Genomic DNA, 19,390 nt, shown 5'->3' with positions numbered 1-19,390 from the left:
AAGAAAATTTGAATAAATAAAATGAAGAAGAAGAGAAGGAAGCAGGAAATATAAAAATGTTTTCCTCGAAGTGAACGCAGGACATTTCTGTTCGCCGTACATGTTATATGCACAGTATATACGTGTTATCACAGCGATTTACAAGTTGGATCCGTGGCAGTACAGTCATTGCAATTACGGAAATAGGTGGCCGCGTTGGTACACGTAGCTATGGAATTTTCATTCAAGCCGGCAATTAGTATTCCAAATGTTCTTAGCATAGACTTTCAAAGTGTGTCATTGAAATTCCTGTTAAAACTCATAATATTCTTTTATCACATAGCAGTGGTAGTAATATGTACATGTGAAATAACAAGTTCACATACAAGATGCAAGTACTTTTCTAACCTCCAAAGAATGCATAAAATATAATTGGAATTATATGATATAAGAAAAGGAATAAATATTTAATATAATTTGTTGTGTATTACCTTTGTATATCTTTATACATCTTATATCTTATATGTTATTTTATTTTTATATATTTTTTATAATTTTTGCAAAAAAATTTTTTTATTCCGATGAACTCCTATTTGCAAATCGTATTAGCCATTTAAAATTAATTTCGATAGACGAACATTTTACGACATTTATTATCGAATATCAGTTTGCACTTATAGATTTATGCGATCGTTTTTTCAACTCGTTATTCTTGATTTTTCTTTCATTGACTGAAATAATAATATCAAACCATAAATTTAACGATTAGTAAATTAAACATAGATTAAAGCATCAAGAATGGAATAATAATTTTTTATTAAAAAAAAAAAAAAAAACTAATTGTAAATAATTTTTAAAAATCCCTAAATCAATATAGACTAGAACATAAATTAGATAACGTGAAACTAACTTTATACACATACTTGGAAATTCAATTTAGGAATGGGATATTCCATCATTAGAGATAACAAGATACCAAAGTCTTCCCAAATTAACATCCATCTTCTGAAGCATATGCGACTCTTGATATACCGAAATATATTAAGAATCTCCTTTCCTTCCAAAATTGTTTGCATAGACAATTCTATAAACGTAATTACATTATGTTACATTTACTGAAATCCTGCATAATCGATACTGAATGTACATATGGTACTTTAATTAATTATTCAATAACTAAATATATTTCTATCATATAATATTATTAATTATATAATATTATAATATTATATAATATTTCTATCAAATAAATATATTTCTATCATAAATAATATTGAAAATAACACATAATATTTTTGCAATAAACTGTCAATATATATAAATATATGACCAAAATTATTATATTGATACTTGATTGTTATTATTTAAAAATCATAATGGAATTCGATATATGAAAACTTGCTTTCAATTTATTACTTTAAATCCTGTTTCTGATAACGCATCATACATTTCTAACTCCTTTGCTAATATATATATATATAGTTTTATATATATATATTATTTGAATAAATCTTTGAAGTAAATAATTTTACTAAAAGCTTTTTGTACATTTAAACATGCATTCTTAGCAATGCAATTATTTTTTATTTATCCACATGTCGTTTATTTTTCATGATGCTTTATTAATAAATCAAACAATTCGAATTTGATAAAAATATTTATATTTACAAAAAATGCTCTTATCGTATTATAATATTGACACTCGAATTTAATCAAACTGAAAGGATAACTTTTATTATATCACAAATACAAATCTAAAAAATTTTACTCTAAACTTACAACTTATATCAACAAATTAACTTTTTCAGAATGAACTATAAAATTAAAATATTTTTTCTTCAATTCTGGATAACAAAAATTCAATATTACAAAATTCAAACCTAACCTAATTTCAAATCCATCCTTGAAAAACATCTAAAACTATAATCTAAACTCTATATGTATTCCAATAATTTTGAAAAATTATATAAAACAAATGAACTGTATAAATTATATAAAACGAATGAACTGTATAAAATATCTGTATTAAATATCTAAAATGAAATACTCTCAAATTACGAAAATGCATGAAAAGAATAAATCTAACCTCTATAAACGCAGTTATACGAATCGCGTAAGATACGAATCGAAATGACGAAAAAAGAATTTTTCTTTTGGTCGTTGAATTTTGATCTAGCTAGAGTAACGTCGAACCACCACCGTTTTAATTCTATGCCGACGTACCGTCTAGCTTGATGGAATCGACAAGAGAAAAATAAACGCATTCACCGTAGCGAACTGAGCAACAGTCGTGATGGTTTCGTCGTCGAGGTCCACTTTCGGTATGCAAGAAGAGAACGCGGCACGAACGCGCGTCTATATTAAACTCGGTCGATGCTCGTGTGAGTGCGTGAGCCTGTCGGTAAGCTTGCAAGCACGAGCAGCCTTTCCCATTTAACCCGAATCAACCATTTTCTTAATGGCAATGTTCGATTTGGCATCTACGATCCTCCTTCAATTTTAATTTCTTTTCTTCTTTAAATTCTCTCTAAGATTGGAAATAAAATATATAGGTATTTCATTTTAATTACGAAAGAAAGAATATCGTTATGACACATTGATTTTTAATGGGTAGCATTTAGATTATATAATGTGATTATTAATTTTTCCTTTCTTCTTATATCTTATTTTTCTTCAAATGGAAGATTGAAAATGAAATATTCGTATAAATATTTCGTTTCGATATGAAAATATGAATATGGTGATAATACATCAATGAATAAGATATAGGTTATGTTTATAATTAAAGTGATTTTTTTTTAGAAAATATTATTTTTCTTTTTCGTTTTTTTATAAAAAAAAAAAATGTTTTAATGTTAATATTTTGTTCTATACTAATGAAAAACATAATGATTAAATTAAAGATGTCTAGAAATTGTTTTGTTTAAATTACTAATTTATGAGCCAGAAAACGGGAGTGATTTAGAAAATCTATCTTAGTTATCATTTTATTTTTTGATTTCTAATAAAAAGAAACTCGATTCCGGTAAATGAATCTATGATTCATGTTATTAGAAAAATGATTAAGGTAAGCATCAGCTTTCGAGTTTTATCATTCTTCGATACTATATTTTTTTTACTTTTTTTACTATCTATTATCTATCATATCATTTAGCAAACTTATTCAGAATTTTTAGCCGACAATTTCCGCACATGAGTCACGACTTAGAATTACAAACTAGTTGGACAATTTCCAATTTATTAAGAACACTTCTTTGCGAAAATCAGATATATATACGACGAGGAATAATTGGATTAAAATTTTATCGTAAATTCAACATATGTCAAAGTATTATTATATTTTAAAGTAATTTAAAATTTGAAACGCAATTAATTCGGCCAAAATATTCCTAGAAATATTTTTTTCCATAAAAAAAACTAAAGTCATTCACAGTTGTGACATAGACATTTCATATTCTCAAATTATATGGAAAAAACCCATTCGAGAATCATAATATCACATATCATTTTAACTACTAGATATTGAAATAGGTTCTATTCATTTATAACGTACAATTCAGTTAGATAGCCGATATAAACTTCGACTCACCCGATTAAAACGGAAACAAGTGTACGTCAACTACCGGATCGTACGTCATAAATAAATAAAAACTATTTTAAGATTTGGCGAATTTGATACACGATACGGCGTCAAATTTTTTTCATATATTCCAGAAATATGGAAAGGAAATCTTGTGTATCGAACAGTGACGCTAGTAACGAAAAATAACTAGATCTTTTCCCCAAAAAATTTTAACGCTAATTTGATACCGTTACAGTTTATACGCAACGTCAAAGCTCTGGAGCTTACAATTTGAAAAGCTTTTCCTCATTTTACCTGAATACCTATGATATGACTTTTTATTTATTTATTTATTTACCAAGCAAGTAGAAAAATAAAAAAAATTTTTCAATTTTTCTATCCATCATCGAAAAATTTCAAATAATATAACGAATAAATCCATAATAGCCGACAATGAATTAGTGAGCAAACAAATTTGTTTTTAAATTTCTCTACATAATTACCCGCGATTAGGCCATAATAGCAAACATCTTAGGCTAATAACAAAGCTTATTTACATCGTCCAAGGCAATTGTCGATATATCATTCCGTAACAACAACGATTCCAAGGAAGAATGGGACTTCATTTGTACGCTTTATGTAATTTTGTCACGATGCGATGTCCCGTGAATGTGAAATGTGAATATTCTAATGTGTTTAGAGTTTCTTCTTTGAAATTAATGAAATTAATCTACAAGTAATAATAATAATAATTAGAAATAATAATTATGAAAATAATTTTTCATAATTTTGAAAAAATTTTTTTTTGTACGTTGAATTAAACAGTGTTACACCATTTTGTCGAGGGACAGTATAAGTACTTTTTCTTCTATTTTTTCATTTTTTTTTTTTTTTTTTTTTTTTTCCATTAAAAATTCATCGGTGAAAGATATAGGAGATAATATGCACAGAAGAATGTCCCAGTTTTTCCGGCCAAACTTTATCAGTGTATTTTTTTATTTTCTTTTTTATAAATAATAAAAGAAAAAAAAGAGTTGCTTATCCCGAAGCCGTTTGAAGTTTTTTTTATTAGAAAATTACAACAAAAATACGAAATAACAGAGGGAGGGAAAGAAACAAGTGCTTCAACTTTGAATTTAAATTTTTATTTTTTGAACGGAGCATATCAAACGAGAATTGATAGAGGGAATTTTTTAATAATAATAGCACTTTTTTTTCTTCTTCTTCTTTTTCGTTTCTAAATTACTAAATTAAACTACTTTTTTTTTTTTTTTTTTCCTTTTCATTCGAAACACGAATGAAAAGCAAACACGAGAGAATTCTATCAAAGAAAGAGAAAGGATTATTTGATAAATTCATATCAACTAAATTAAGATTGTGCATCGGCTATCACGATGCTTCCGGTTTGCCATCGAGCCCTGGCTATAACTTTATTTGACCGAGAGCAAATATTTAAGCTTTTTCTCCCCTCAAAATAAACGATAAACATTGAAGAAATGTCTTCTGGTGATCTTAAAAAAAAAAAAAAAAAAAAAAAAAAAAATGTCTTTTCTTTTCCGATAAAGTGAAATCACAAATAGAAATCGTATTTCATTTTTCTAGAAATGTTTGAATTGACGATGAAAAGTATTTAAAATGGAGCACGTTCCAAAGCAACGAATTCAGAAAGAGTCGAAGTAAATTGCTACGATGCGAGTATCCAATTACGATTTCATTTCAGGAGAGTAGCATAGAAACCCGTTCAAAATTACTCAAGCAAGCTTTCTTAGTATATACTTCTCCACGGTTACCATATACGCCTTACCATTTTAATTAGGTGAAATTCATAGCGAGCTACACGTTTCCAATGATACGCGATTGCGTGTTACTTAAATCATGGTATATTCACGTACGTAAATTTCTAAAATTGCAACACGATATTGAAGAGAGGGAAGAATCTTATTCAATATCTGTAATAGAAATTTTCGAGCGTCGATCGATCGAAATTGTCTAGAAACCGAGGCGATGATAGATAATTCACCGATACGGATGCCATTTAACGAAATCGTATCGAGAAGAACTCATATAATTTCGAGCGATAGTATTATATTCGATCGAAGATCCGTATCGAATAAGCAGCACGATTGTTTCGAGAATTAATTTCGAGATAATCATCAGACCACGCGAGAAGACTTTGAAAAATTTTCGGAAAATTTAAAGAAATTCCAAAATTTTTTAACTAATAAAAATTCACAAGAATAAAATCATCATCGAAATATATAACAGCAGAAGAGTTGAATAAAAGATTTATTCGGTGACACGAATAGGGGATCGAGTTATCCTAAAGAGGCTATGGGTTTTCGCGGATACCTTCCAGTAAGCTATCGTAGCTATTACGCTATTACGACCTGGGGGCCACTAATGGGGCCCATGCTGTGCACGAAGGAATCACGTTACGTACGCATGCGGCTACGGTCAACCGTGTACACGCGCGTACAGAAAACGCGTAGTCATGCACCTCGCGTCGCTGCGTTTATTGCATACACCCATCCAATCCGGCCATCCACTGTGCTCTCCATGCTGGAAGAAACGGTTACACACGAAATACAATACTTTCGGTACGTGACGTTCGAGCAAGCGGCTGCATTTACGGCCACCAACAGCCCCGTGGTGATACCGCGTTTGTTACTACCGAAACTTTTCCATAGGGGGGGATATACCGCGCAGCTACCGTAAGTCGAAACGCGACGAAGACACGACGCATGTTCTTTCTTTTTCTAACGTTTAATAGAAACGCTCGGTGATTCTCTTCTACGAGCGGATCTAATTTATTACCCGTGCGATTGCACCGAGCTATTGATAACAGAGCTGCGACAACTACGTCGTTAGTATGTACGTATACATGTTCGTTCATGCTTCTTATCTGTAAATGCGCGAGTGTTGAAACGCGATGGTCCTTTTTTCCCCCTCCCTCGAACGTTTTTGACTTTCGTTTCGCGATCGTAAAAGATATATGCAAGTTTTCGTCACTTCGTGCGCGAATGAATAACACGAAAATACGAAAATTTGAATAATTAATAAATTTATAATTTATATTAATAACGATATGCAAAGATATTTCATCGCTTTGCGAGAAAATGTCTCCGAAACGATACATAGAAATGTATTACAATCGATATCGGATTATATCGAATGACATCATTACCGCGATTACTTTTGACAGCTGTTTCATAACCTCAAAGACGTAACATCTTTCAGTTTTGAACTCTTTCTGAACCTTAATGTGGCGATTACGTTTCGTAGTTACGCGCAACTAAACACGTATTAACCTAATAAAGATGAAAAACAAATTCTTTTTTTTTTTTCCGCATATCGTTAACCTCTTCGCATCCACGAATAAGATATCTCGTCACGCGATATCGTGACACTTTGAACGAAATATCTCACGTGTTTAATTTGCAGCGAATATCAATTGATGAGAGAAAAATGTAGAAAGTTCTATATTTGCTAATACGAAAATTAAAAAGATAAATCTTTTTTTTTTTTTTTTTTGAGAGAAATGATTTATAATTTTTTTTTATAATTTAATTGAATCTTCGTTATTTCGTTTTTGATTAAAGTCCAAAATTCTACAATTGATCTAAAAAGAAAGTTATATGTGCTATTGGATTAATTTGCTGAAATAAACAATTTTTTACAAAATATTGAATTTCAATAACACTATTTTCAAGCTAACCTAAATTATTAATTAAGAATGAAACAACGACGCGCATGAATACAAAAAAAAAACCTAAATAAGAAAAAGAAGAAGAAGAAGAAACCAAACAAAAGAACATAAAGAAGCAAAAATCGGCAACTCACATTGATCGAATATCTTAAGCATCGCTTTCTTCAGCTGCATAATCGTGCGCTCAGCGTGGCGAGGCGCCTCGACGAAGTGGAACAATCAGGTTCATAAAACAGCGTGGTCGTCATGTAAGAATCGAGCGCCGCTCGTCTCGCACGCAACTCGTTCCTCCTTCGACAGAGAGCAGTCCATCCTCCGGACACGAAAACCGCGGTGTCCTTCAAGGAGCGACCGTGCGTCTCGCAGGACGTTGCTTGGTCGTCCGGCAGCCCGCTATTCTCCACCACGACCGCATCCTTGTTCCTCTTCTGCGCTGCTTCCTTTTCTCCCCCTTTCTTCACCGTTCTTCGCCCCAGCTGCACGTTCTTCTTCTCGAACCTTTTCTCTCGAACGGCTTACCACTCGCGCGCGACTCGCTTCGACTCTCTCTTCTCCTCTCCACGCTCGCAGTTTCCCGTTCCACACGGAACGCCGCTATACACGCACGTTACACGCTCTTCAACCGCTCCACCGCGTTCCGCTAGAGAAGTTGACGACTCGTGCGCTCGCGCGCACGCAACCAACTTCGGGGAAGCACTCTCGTCTCGTCACTTCCGGTGCACTGGAATCCCTACGATGAATGAACTCGCTTGTGTTGTAATCGCTCCCACGTAGCGAACCGACCTCTCGGGGCAAATTTCCTTCGATAACATCCACGTGCCTGGGGGGGACTGAACACGCGCAGAAACTTCGTTTTCGCGATAGAGGTAGATGGACGAAATCGATTCTCAATTCGATTGTTTTTTTCATTAATCGATATTACGATCTAAAACGTCGAAAACGTCGCTCGTCGGAGACGATGTTCAATCGACTCGTTCACGAGCTGGAAGCCGACTGCTGCGCCTCCGATTCGCGACGTCGATCATTTCTTCATCTCGGCAAATGATCGTTAGTCATAAAGAATGTTTAATGATCGATCAAACTGTTCGTTAAAAGACGTGGCACTAATTGTTAACACTGTAGGGAGAACGAAGGAATAACTGATTTTCGCGAACAGTATTTAAATGAATTCAACACTTTCGAGTACTGTACTTCTAACGACTGGATGTAGGATGGATCAACTTTCGAATTGAATTCCGAACTACTGTTACGATCTCGCGATCGTTTTGTCGAAATACGTGACGTTGAAATAGTTTTAACGATCGAACGTCAATCTTCGTAGAGGAATTAACGCAACGCGCTCTATTACTTCAATGAACAGCTGATTTTCAAATTTATCTCGCCCAATTTTTTTTATCCCAATCTTATCCGACATTTGACACAGAATACAGATGAGAAATCAGAGATTTACAAACAATCTTCTTCCTGTCCACTTTTTTAGTACGCGAAACAAGAATGCTCGAATCGTATCTTTTAATTATTCCAACTCTTTCTTTTTGTTCGATGAATTGCGACCTAACCTTATCGCATTACTCAAATAAATTTGAAAACGAGAAAATTGCATTTGCAGACGCAATATCACGTTATTCTTAACGACACTTTTAAATTTAAATTTTCTGTTTGATTACAAATAATTTTCGTTCTCTTGCTATCGAAGAATTCGAAGAGTTATCGTACGATAAAACCACCTTTCTTCAAAGCACTTGTGGATATGACTGGGACGCACATGGCGTACACGACAACGGTGCACGCGCAGCTTGTTTACTTTCTCACTTTTGTCACCAGACTTCGATCGCAATTCGAATATCGATCGTTCTCTTACGGACAATTTTCACTGCCTTGCGAAACGAAGTTTATATTCGATACAATCAGAATTTCAACACGCTGAAATTCTTTTCATCGTGTGCCACATTTGACGATAATACATTCGCCTTCAAACAACAGACTAGGATAAACGTGATTCTCTTGTTAAACATTATATCTCGAATTGAATCGATTGTTTTGAAGAACGATCGATATGTGTAAATACAAAAGTTCACTCTTTACGACACAAAATACTTTCGGATATATACATTTGAGAAACAAAAAGCCGGCCGTTATGACGGTTTCTTTTTTCCCCTCTCTCGTTATGTTATGAATAACGTGCGTGACGCGAAAATCGCACGTAACGCCTCCTGCGCGAGTTTAACCGCGACTGCCGAGTCGAAGCGAATCGAGTCAGTCACGGTCTCGAGAGTCGAACAAGCTAGAGAGAGGGAGCGCAAGAAAGAGAGAAACGCATATGACTGACGAGAACAACGATAGGTTGCTAAAGAGAGAGAAAAGATTAAGTACAAGAGAGGGAAGAGAAAGAGATCGCAACAATTGTGCCAAAACGATTGACAGAGATGGATTCAAGAGGGCGAGGGAAGGAAAGGGAAAGGGAAAGGGAAAGAGAAATAAAAGAAGAAAAAATTTCACAGTAAGCTAAAAGAAAAGAGAAAAGATTTTCAAAGTTAAAAAAAGAAAATTGACAGCTAACAAAAAAATCTAATTTTTTTTTTATAACTATGAAAACTTGATTATTCTATTCACGTAAAATTTTAAAGAAAAAATAAATATAACCTATAATTTGTAACTAATCAATTGAATAATATTACAATAATCATTTAAACATTGTTATTTTATAAATTAAATCTAAATTTTTATTTTATAATTAAATTAATTATAAAATAAATAAATTTCAATTTCTCTTGAACTTTTCGTATTAAGAATTGCAAATATGATAATGTGAACAATAATCGATTACGGAACATATCGATTTGAAATCCAGATATCGCCGATAAACACAAACCCACAAATGGCAAATAAAAGACAAGAGATTAACGAAATAAAAGGAAAACCAGAAATCCTTTGACGCAAAAAATTCAAAGAAAAAACGAACGAGATCGAAAAGGAAAGAATTCCAGAAGAATCGTTTTCACGCTTATGCAAATATTTAATGTCGCGATTTATATTTGCAAAATTTAACATTTATACGTTACTCTACCATCTAAAAAATAAATCTGTTTTTGCGTGAAAAAAATTAATCTATCATAACAACAATATGAATTTTTGAATTAGGTATCAAAATTTATGTTCCTTGCTGATTTAACTACCGGCAAAATGGTAAAGTGCAATGGCGTCACCAAAGCGAAAGAGAACGATGGCTTGGAAGACGGGAGGCCAGATAAAAATTGTTATCTATTCTGTTGGCCGACGTGTATGTGCTTACATCGACTTTCGTGTGATAACCACGGGTACGTTCATCTATTTACATAAGTATACGAATGACTAGTGAGAAATGAGAGAAACCCATAGGTGAGAAGGATATATATATATATATATATATATATATATATATATACTTACATGTGTAATATATAATATTACCAGTAGATTTTTTAGTATCGTGCAAATTTGTCAAAACAAATATGATTAGTCTTCATCACTCTTTAGTCTCTGATTCTAGTCGAAGGAGAATTACATTTTGCATGATAGAACGTTCTGTACAGAGTATATGTGTATGACTATTTTACGAAGGCAATCCTGCTTATCTCATGAAACATGAAATCCAAGATTGCCTGCATGAAATCATATATATTGTACGTCGTTTCAAAACAATTAAACTTCTTTGCGCTACGAACACTTCTATCGATTACATCAAGGTTGCATAAATAAAAATACATTTTTACTATGGAAAATTAAAATTCACAATACGATTTAACGATAAACTTTGTATAATGAAATTAAAGAATAGTTTTCAATAAACTAACGTGTAATTAAAATCGTTCTTATTTGAAGATAAACATATTAGATACAAATTAAAGTGATCACGAAATTAGTAAATACATTGATCAATGTGTTTCACAAGTAAATATTTTTGTATCACGCATCTTTTCCTTTTCTCTGTTCCGTCTCCCACACATGTCGAATAAACTGCACTGGTTTATGTGGGCGAATTATTAATTAATAACTTAACACATGTCGAAATAAATACGTTAGCGTTATAGAGGTTTTGAACTTTATCTAACAATCCCGTCATTGTATGCCGAAATAACGTCAAAATATATTATCGTTAAATATTTTCGTTACATATTTTCATACTTCTTTCTATTCCACTTCTTCTCTAATTCGATTAACAAAGATCATTAAAATTTTTACTTTCGTATATTAATAAATAAATATTTTCGTTTCAATAAAATTGCAAAAATTGACTCACCATTCTAATAATCGTATCACAATGTGACATTAAATGAATTAACGCAAGGAAATTCTATTATTTCGATCGAAATAATTAAATACGAGGAAAAGAAATTTTCATTAATAGATGGTCAGAAGACAAACAGAAATGAGATTAATAAAGATATGAATACCGATATAATAGTACGAATATTGATATAATATTTCGAACCAGCTAGTTCTAGCTCATCAGTTGCATAACCTAAACGAAATCGTGTAGGTACGCGACTAGGCCCCTTAGCAGACAACACGCCTGCGCACGCGCGTGTGCTTACCGCGTGAAAACGTGACGGAACAGCCAACTAACTTAGCTGTCGTTTTCTTTCTTCGTCCCTCCTTCTTTTTCCTCTCTTCTCCTTCTCTCTCTTTCTCTTTTCCTCTTTCTCGATTATCTGTTCTATTGTTTCTTTTTCGCTACTACCCTGCTGTCGAGTGAAGGTTCTATAAATTTATGTGTATGATCTTGCGACTTTTTTTCTTTTAATTCTTTCACTTGTTAATTTTTTTCTTTATTTTTGATTTGCGAAATTATATACTAGATTAAAATTCCTTATGAGCTTAAACGTTTTTCAAATATACTTTTTTATTATTAAAAAAAAAAAATATTGCCTAAATTATAACGCGTTTTCCATCGATTTAAAAAACATCTTTTAAAAACACGTATAGTCAACATTATTATTATTGTGTAAAAGTAAAGATGTTTTTTACGAACCTGTGGAAGTGTAAAATGGCAATGTTACTCAAGACTGTGACACGAAAATGCAAAGTTAGCACGGTAAGGAGAAAACGATGCACGAGTTAATTACGAGATCGCCGCTAAGAGAATTCCTTAACGAGTACCCAGTCGTCGATTAGAGAGTTGCAATTGACGGTCGTCGTGAGGTAACGGTCGAGAGACCCGCGACTTCAAAAGAGAAATCTTCTTCCTTTCGTTCCTCTTCTTCACCCATGACGAGTAATACGCCGAATACGCCAGATGGAAATCTCGAAATCGCGTATCCCATTTTACGATGAAATTTATCTTTTGAGCGGAACGCTTTTACCTTTTGCCTATGGAACATTTGTTCATTTCTCATTGTCAAAACATTTCGACGTTTTCTCGAACATCGTAAAATCCATTTATTTATTTATTTCACAACAAAAGGATATATCGGAAATAATAATAAGTAAGTTTCGTCGAAAATTAAAAGATTTATCCTTGAAAAATGTCCAAGATATTTATACTTCTAGGAGGAAAATTTGACGTAATCGACTTCTTTCCTGGTATCAGAATTTTTCAGAAATTTAATTTCTTCTTACATTGATTCGTACTCTTTTCTATCGTTCGTCGGAAAAATTGAAATTCAACGGGATAAAATAATTAAAATATGTTGAATAAGACAGGCTGCTTCGAGGAATCGTAAACACGTTTGACCACTCCTTTTCTTTTTTCCATGTTCCGTCGACGGAGAAAAGAGAGACAAGAGGTTAATGCAACGTTTCCTGAAACATGAGGTAATCCCCGATCTGCGACCGACGTTTCTGCGCTAGCACGGACCGGACACGCCCGCGCTTCCAGCCGTTTTTCATTAGTTGTGTCGTCAAAAGCGGCGACATCCGCGAGAATGTAATATAGATCGTGTAATTGCGATTCCTTGCGATCGTACCATTCAATTGCTTTCTGATTTTCTCGTTTTATCTCGTTTTATTTATCTAACTTAATTTTCTTTTTTTTTTTTTCTTTTTTAAATAATCAATAGAGTTTCATTTATGTTATATCGAGGCCATGTTGAAACGATATATATTACGATTATGAGAAAAATTGTACAATTGTAACGAGGAGAGCGAAGATGATAATTTCCTGTTATTCCAACGTGATGTTTATTCGACGAAATATAGATATTGATATTAATTAAAACACGCAATTCATTGCCGCGTTCATAATAGAGCGCGTAAGAACTATATAACAATCGAATACATTGACTTCTCGATTAAAAAGTTGATAATTTTCCAAGGGACGTTTCCACGAGGGAAAATTGATCGATTATAATCAAAAAATTATAAACATTCTACGATTAAAATATAATTTCATAAAAAAAAACATACAATTCCCTATCTTGATTAATATTTTTTTGATAAATGATAGTAATGAAAAAAGAAAAAAAAATCATCGATAAAATCAATAAAATTTTATACTTGTTTCCTAATAACATAATGGCAACGAGTTTAAATTCAAAATATATATATATATTTCGACAAAAATTTCATAATCTTAATGTTCAACAAAATCCTTCCTTCTTCTGTATCGACTTTGATCCTCGCGCGCAGTTGCGCTTCAAGCTGGAAACGCTCGAACGGATACGTCAATTAGGACGCCGCTAATTCACGGAGGTTGCGACCTTCCTCTCTCGGCCCACGTACGGGCCAAAGTAATAACGTAACTTGTTTGGAACACGAGGTATATCGCGGGACAAGATCGGTGGAGGGGGTAAAGGATCGGTCTGAAAGCGTGTCTTGGTACCGAAGCTGCCATTGGCATTGACAAGCGTGTCAATGCCGCAAGAACCGCTTGCCTCGATTTCATTTCGCTGCTAGTACGAACAAGGTCACGGTAGTTTCGTTGTATCACGATCGAAAGGTCATCTGTCATTTTTCATCCGTTTCGACTCGACATTTCGATCTCTTACCCGTTTCGAATATTTTTGCGTGTGGTAGATGATAATGGCAAAAAAAAAAAAAAAAAAAAAAAAGAATTCAAGATTATTTTTTTCTTTTGTTTGTCAAATAAATTTTTTCGTAATTTTTATCTACGATCACTCGAATTAATTATACAGATTATTATTACGAATAATTGAACAATTGAAATTGTGACCGAATTCTGTACGAAAAATATAAATGACATGATTTTTTAACTCTATGGTGATTTCAAACTTTTATCTTTTAGTATACACGCTATTCGTTTCGTGTTTTACGTTTACTTTATAATGTATGCTTGTGCGGTGTTAGTTTATTGCATTTTTCACTTTACGTGTAATGTCTCTATATAGTAGAAAAAATGCGCGCATGCGCGATGTTTAGTTATTTATCATTGTACCTTATTCTCCTATAACCTCAAATTTTTCAATGAGCCACCATTTAAAACAGAGAACAAAACGTTTAGTATATTAAGTAATCATACAGATTAAATTAACGATTGTAATGATCACGATTCGATATACCAATCGTATAATTATCGGTTTTATAAATGAACAAAATCGCAAAATTATTATTGTCGCGGACTCCATTATTAAAATACACGAGGCACAGGAAACGAGGTTGCACACGCTGCAATCCCAAAAGACCTCCGAGAGGTTGTGAATTAATCGGGCAGGGTCAATAAGTGGGGGTCAAACGAGCACGACTCGTATCGAATTAGCCGGTCGCGGAGAAATTAACCCCCGAGAGCCAATTGCACGCTTTGCGTCCGCAGCCCTGTCAGATGCGCGCGCAATCGGGGACGAGCGGCCAATCGCTGCAATCGTTACGTTAATCGCGCCAATCTTTTTTCCCTTCGAATCATATCTTTGAATAACAATTTTCCGCTCCAACGCAGGAAATCGTCGCGTTCCCTGTGAGCAATTTATCTTGCATCGGAGAAAATGAACAGTACGATAAAGGTTATGCGTGTACTTGTTGTACCTCGAGTTTGATGATATTTTAAATAATTACGGGTCGCTTGATTTTCCTTCTCAGTTTTCCCACGATCGAATTTATATTTATTTATGTTTATTTTCAGAACCAGTGGCTATATTTAAATCGTTTTGATACACGTTTTATTTTATAATTCCGTATTTGCATATCGTTTAATATTCATTTAATCGATATCTCGATCTAAATTCGAAGGTATTGGTATTCGAAGGGATAAAAAAATTTTTTCGTTGAAAAAGATTTATAAAAATGCTAATTCCACGTTTATAATTTGCATAGATGGACTTACCGGGCTTCCTGCGCGAGCTCCAAAGCACAGGAGGATGCGCGGAGGCGGCGACGGCAGCGGAGGGGTTACCGGCGGAGGCAGCCAGCTTGACTGCGTTCCGCGTACCTGAAATAAAATCAAAACAACGTCAGAACAAAATCAAAACAGCTATGTGCAGTTAAGCCTTCGATCGTATACTCTATACTATTTTTCTTTTTTCTTTTTTTTTTCTTTTTTTTCTTTTTTTTTTTTTTTTTTCTTTCGTTCGTAAGAAAGTGTGTCGTGCGTCTGGTCAAAGCGTAATAAGTCGAGATACATTTTTCACTTTTTTTCTTACTCTTCATTAACTTGAATATTAATGGATTAATTTTACTTCGAACGTTAATTAAATACAAAAAAGAAATGGGAATACGGTTAAACCTGTACTTCCTTCTTCGGTATTATGAAAAATGATACGACACGGACAAAATATGTACGCTCACTAGTTCTTTAACAATCGTGTATTTATCATTTTTGATTAGTGAAATAAAACACGTGCGAGTGTATCGGATTACTTCGTCTTACATTCGCTTTAATAAGCTCAATCGACAATCCTTACGATAATATCTAAGTAAGTGGTCCGCTACTTTCATTTTTCACGATATAACAAGATCGTTTTACGTATAAACAAATTTTGTTATCGTCTCGTTTGCATTATCTCTAATCACTCGTCGCGTTAACTTAATACGTAGAATAAATATTAAACAAAAAAAAAAAAAAAAAAATCACTTTACCACTTTTCAAATGAATTTATTTATATTTATAAAATGCATTCAGACTTTCCTTCCACTTTTTTTTCAAATTCAACTTGCATAAATTAAAAAACAATTTGTCTCATTTAAACAAAAATTAAATTAAATTAAAAATACGATAGAATAATACATACGAAACATTTTTCACACAAAAATTTCAACGATCGCGTAAAGAAATGTATCAACACTTTTCAAATGAATTTATTTATTTACAACTTATTATTTACAACTGCATCCAGACTTTCCTTCCAATGTTTAATCTGTAAGTATAACTCGTCGTTTTATTTCGACGATAAAATAACACGCGAAAAATTTTTGTATAAAAATCACGAATAAAAATATATCGAAACAACAATATTCAAAAATATGAATGAAACACCAAATTTTGTTACAAGACACAGACTTACGAAAACAATGAATCGTATCGTCGTTCTCGGGACTGGCAGCGGTATAACTGCAAGTACAAATGCAGAAGAGTTTCCTTTTTGTGTCGCGAATGGTGTCGCAACGACTCTGCCGATCGAGCGCCATACCGATCAAGCAATACAGCTCGTCACCACGCGTTCATAGTGTCGAGTCGACTCAAAGGGTGGATAGAAAGCAGGCTAGTTGGTGAGAAAGGAGGTGGAACAATCGGGCAAATTTCCTCTGATACTGATTATAGCATGGCAATAGCATTGGTAAGTGGAAAGGAAGAAGGGACGTGCGTGTTCCGTTACAATTTCTCATCGAGTCATCCTGTGTCCACCATCTTACGATATCGATACAATGTTAGGTTAGATTTGAATTCGAGTTCGCAAAGGATTCCTTGCCACGATGAGGTGTGCATAATTAAAGAATGCAGAGATAAATTTAGAGGTGAATCGAATGGATATATAATTTTTCGTTCTTAATTTGGTAAGTTAAGAGTGGTAAACAAGTTTTCTTATTATTAAAATGTAATTTTGATATTTTCGCGTGTATATATGCGCGCGCATCTTTTCGTGCTTAACGCGATTACGAAGGTTAATTAAACGCTCTACGATTATTAGGTCCAGTTTCCAAACTCATCAGGCTAATGGTCGATGTTATAATTATCGATGCTTGGACGAAATGTTATTTTTGGCATCGTTCGTGTGGAATACACCGAGACGACAAATCATTTTCGATCACGAGGAAATAGTAAATGCTAATCGAACGAATCCTTAAAATTTTTCCGATTTTAATGGGAGAATTCAACGAAGTTGTAACATAAATGATCTAAAAAATATCATAGATCAAAGTATCAGAAAGTATAATTTTAAATTTTGTATATGTTAGAACTATGTAGACTTTTTTTTTTTAAATTTAAAATACGAAAATTAACGAATGTGAAAAGTGAAATTGTTAAAAAATGTTATCGTTAATCTTTTATCACAATTTTTTTTTCAGAGATTAACAATATATCAATGCGAAATTGGACATTCCGTTTTCATGCAAATTTTGATTATAAAATATTAGCCGTATCGCCGTAATGAGAATACAAAAGGACGACGAGGGATAGCACTGGTCATAATTTATCGTTGGCATTTCTCATTGTCGGCTGTCTCTGTTCCACGCTTTGAAAAATAAGGAAAGCGCGCGACACGCGTTCGAAAGTTGAAAAGATATAAATTAGTATAATTTCGCGCCTCGAATTTTTCTCACTTTACAAAATATATAACATTTAAAATCTTTTGTTACTTTTTTCGATTATCACGAAGATATTTCACTATGTTTAATCACACATCTAAATAAATATAATGGTAAAACATATATATATATATATGTACATCGATTTACAAAGTTGCAAACTTTTTAAGATAATCCTTCTATTTTCTTCTAGATCCCAGAAGCTTTTAAACGCATCAAGGTTGATCTTCTTTCATGCCCTTCATACGTAATGTAAAACGGTGTTTAATTTGAAAATTTCGTGCAACGAATTTTTTTTTTTATAAACTTAAATGGTTTAAAATATTTTAAATGGAAAAAGGAATGGACATGTTATTTGTTTACAGAGAAAACGAAATGTGCGAATGTGTCTGCAAAAGTCTAAGTTTTTAAATATTCATATACGAAATAAACCGGCTTATCATTCTTCTACAGCTTTTTTTTATTATTTTTACGCCCGTTCCAATTTAAACTCATTTTTCTTCCCCAAGGTCACTTCAAGGGCACAACGTTTTTGAACCAAGTCTTTTACATTGACTGCGCAACGTTACGTTGCAAAAAGCAGATGTTAACACGTGTAAAAGAAAAAAAAAAAAAAAAAAAAAAAAAAAATATCGATTATTTTGGAATGACCTTTAAAAAACATCCTTGAAGAGATTTTTTTTTTTTTTTTTCCTTCGATCGCCATCAGATGCGCTCCTTGAAACCATTAAAAATCCTTCTTATTTTCTCACCTTTTAATCAAGCAACGGAAATAGTTTCGATTTAACTGAGACACCTTATATAGCCTCATTAATCTTTCAGAATAAGATCATATATTTATCTGTATAATATATATATATAGTGACAGAAAGAAAAGAAAAGAAAAGAAAAAAAGAAAAAAAAAAGAAAAATAATAACAACCGTACACACTTTGTAAAAATTACCTTGAAACGTATCATCACGCCAATCTTGAAAGAGTTAAAACCCGTATAAGACGTGGCATATATATATGTGTATAAGTAATCGTGTATCAAACAAAATGAAAATATACAGATATACGTGTATGGAGAAACGTGTAATTACCATGTCCCATAAAACGTATAGGGAAGGCTAATTTTTAATTAACAACGTCACTGACCTCAGAAATATCTAATCTCTTTTATAAAAACGATTGTGTAATCGTGAAAACATGGCTCGTTTTTTCTTTCTTTTTTTTTTTTTTTTTTTTTTCCTCTGCTAGAAATTTTGATAATTCATTTCATTTAATTCAATAATGACTATTATACCGATAAGAATCAGATATACATAAAATGAGACACAAAAGATTAGAGATACGACTGAGTTATCATGACAAGTAGCACACTATGATATTTATCTTTATATGTATATAATATATATGTATACATTGTCACCCTGGTTTTCCCCTAATGATTATCTGGATAAATTACAACGTATTTTCTAATTTCGTA

General features: G+C 32.8%; 1 protein-coding gene and 2 long non-coding RNA genes across 9 annotated transcripts in view; 1 reads left to right on the top strand and 2 right to left on the bottom strand.

Moving 5' to 3' along the window:
• LOC122712030 (dual 3',5'-cyclic-AMP and -GMP phosphodiesterase 11-like) overlaps window positions 1-19,390 on the bottom strand; it is a 64,538-nt gene that overhangs the window by 23,048 nt on the left and 22,100 nt on the right. For 6 of the 7 annotated variants that reach the window (XM_043931319.1, XM_043931320.1, XM_043931321.1 and 3 more), the window contains one exon: window positions 15,502-15,606. Coding sequence is in view for 1 of the 7 variants with exons in the window: in XM_043931315.1 (XP_043787250.1) it covers window positions 7,382-7,421 (40 nt within the window). In the remaining 6 variants the exon portion in view is untranslated. Of the gene's footprint in view, window positions 1-7,381; window positions 9,587-15,501; window positions 15,607-19,390 lie in introns of those variants that run through there. The other variant, XM_043931315.1, reaches the window with a different exon arrangement.
• On the bottom strand, window positions 472-2,281 carry LOC122712033. Its single transcript, XR_006346239.1, has 3 exons — window positions 2,066-2,281; window positions 903-1,063; window positions 472-710 (listed from the first exon to the last, which is right to left on the bottom strand). It is a non-coding gene; the product is annotated as an uncharacterized LOC122712033 (long non-coding RNA).
• On the top strand, window positions 16,829-17,460 carry LOC122712034. The gene is made up of 3 exons (XR_006346240.1): window positions 16,829-16,951; window positions 17,047-17,168; window positions 17,303-17,460. It is a non-coding gene; the product is annotated as an uncharacterized LOC122712034 (long non-coding RNA).

This window comes from Apis laboriosa, unplaced genomic scaffold (assembly GCF_014066325.1).
Source record: "Apis laboriosa isolate Shangri-la unplaced genomic scaffold, ASM1406632v1 scaffold18_cov149, whole genome shotgun sequence".
Taxonomy (NCBI): Eukaryota; Metazoa; Arthropoda; class Insecta; order Hymenoptera; family Apidae; genus Apis; species Apis laboriosa.
The sequence above is the reverse complement of the archived record's forward strand: the minus strand, read 5'-3'. Positions and strand labels throughout refer to the sequence as shown.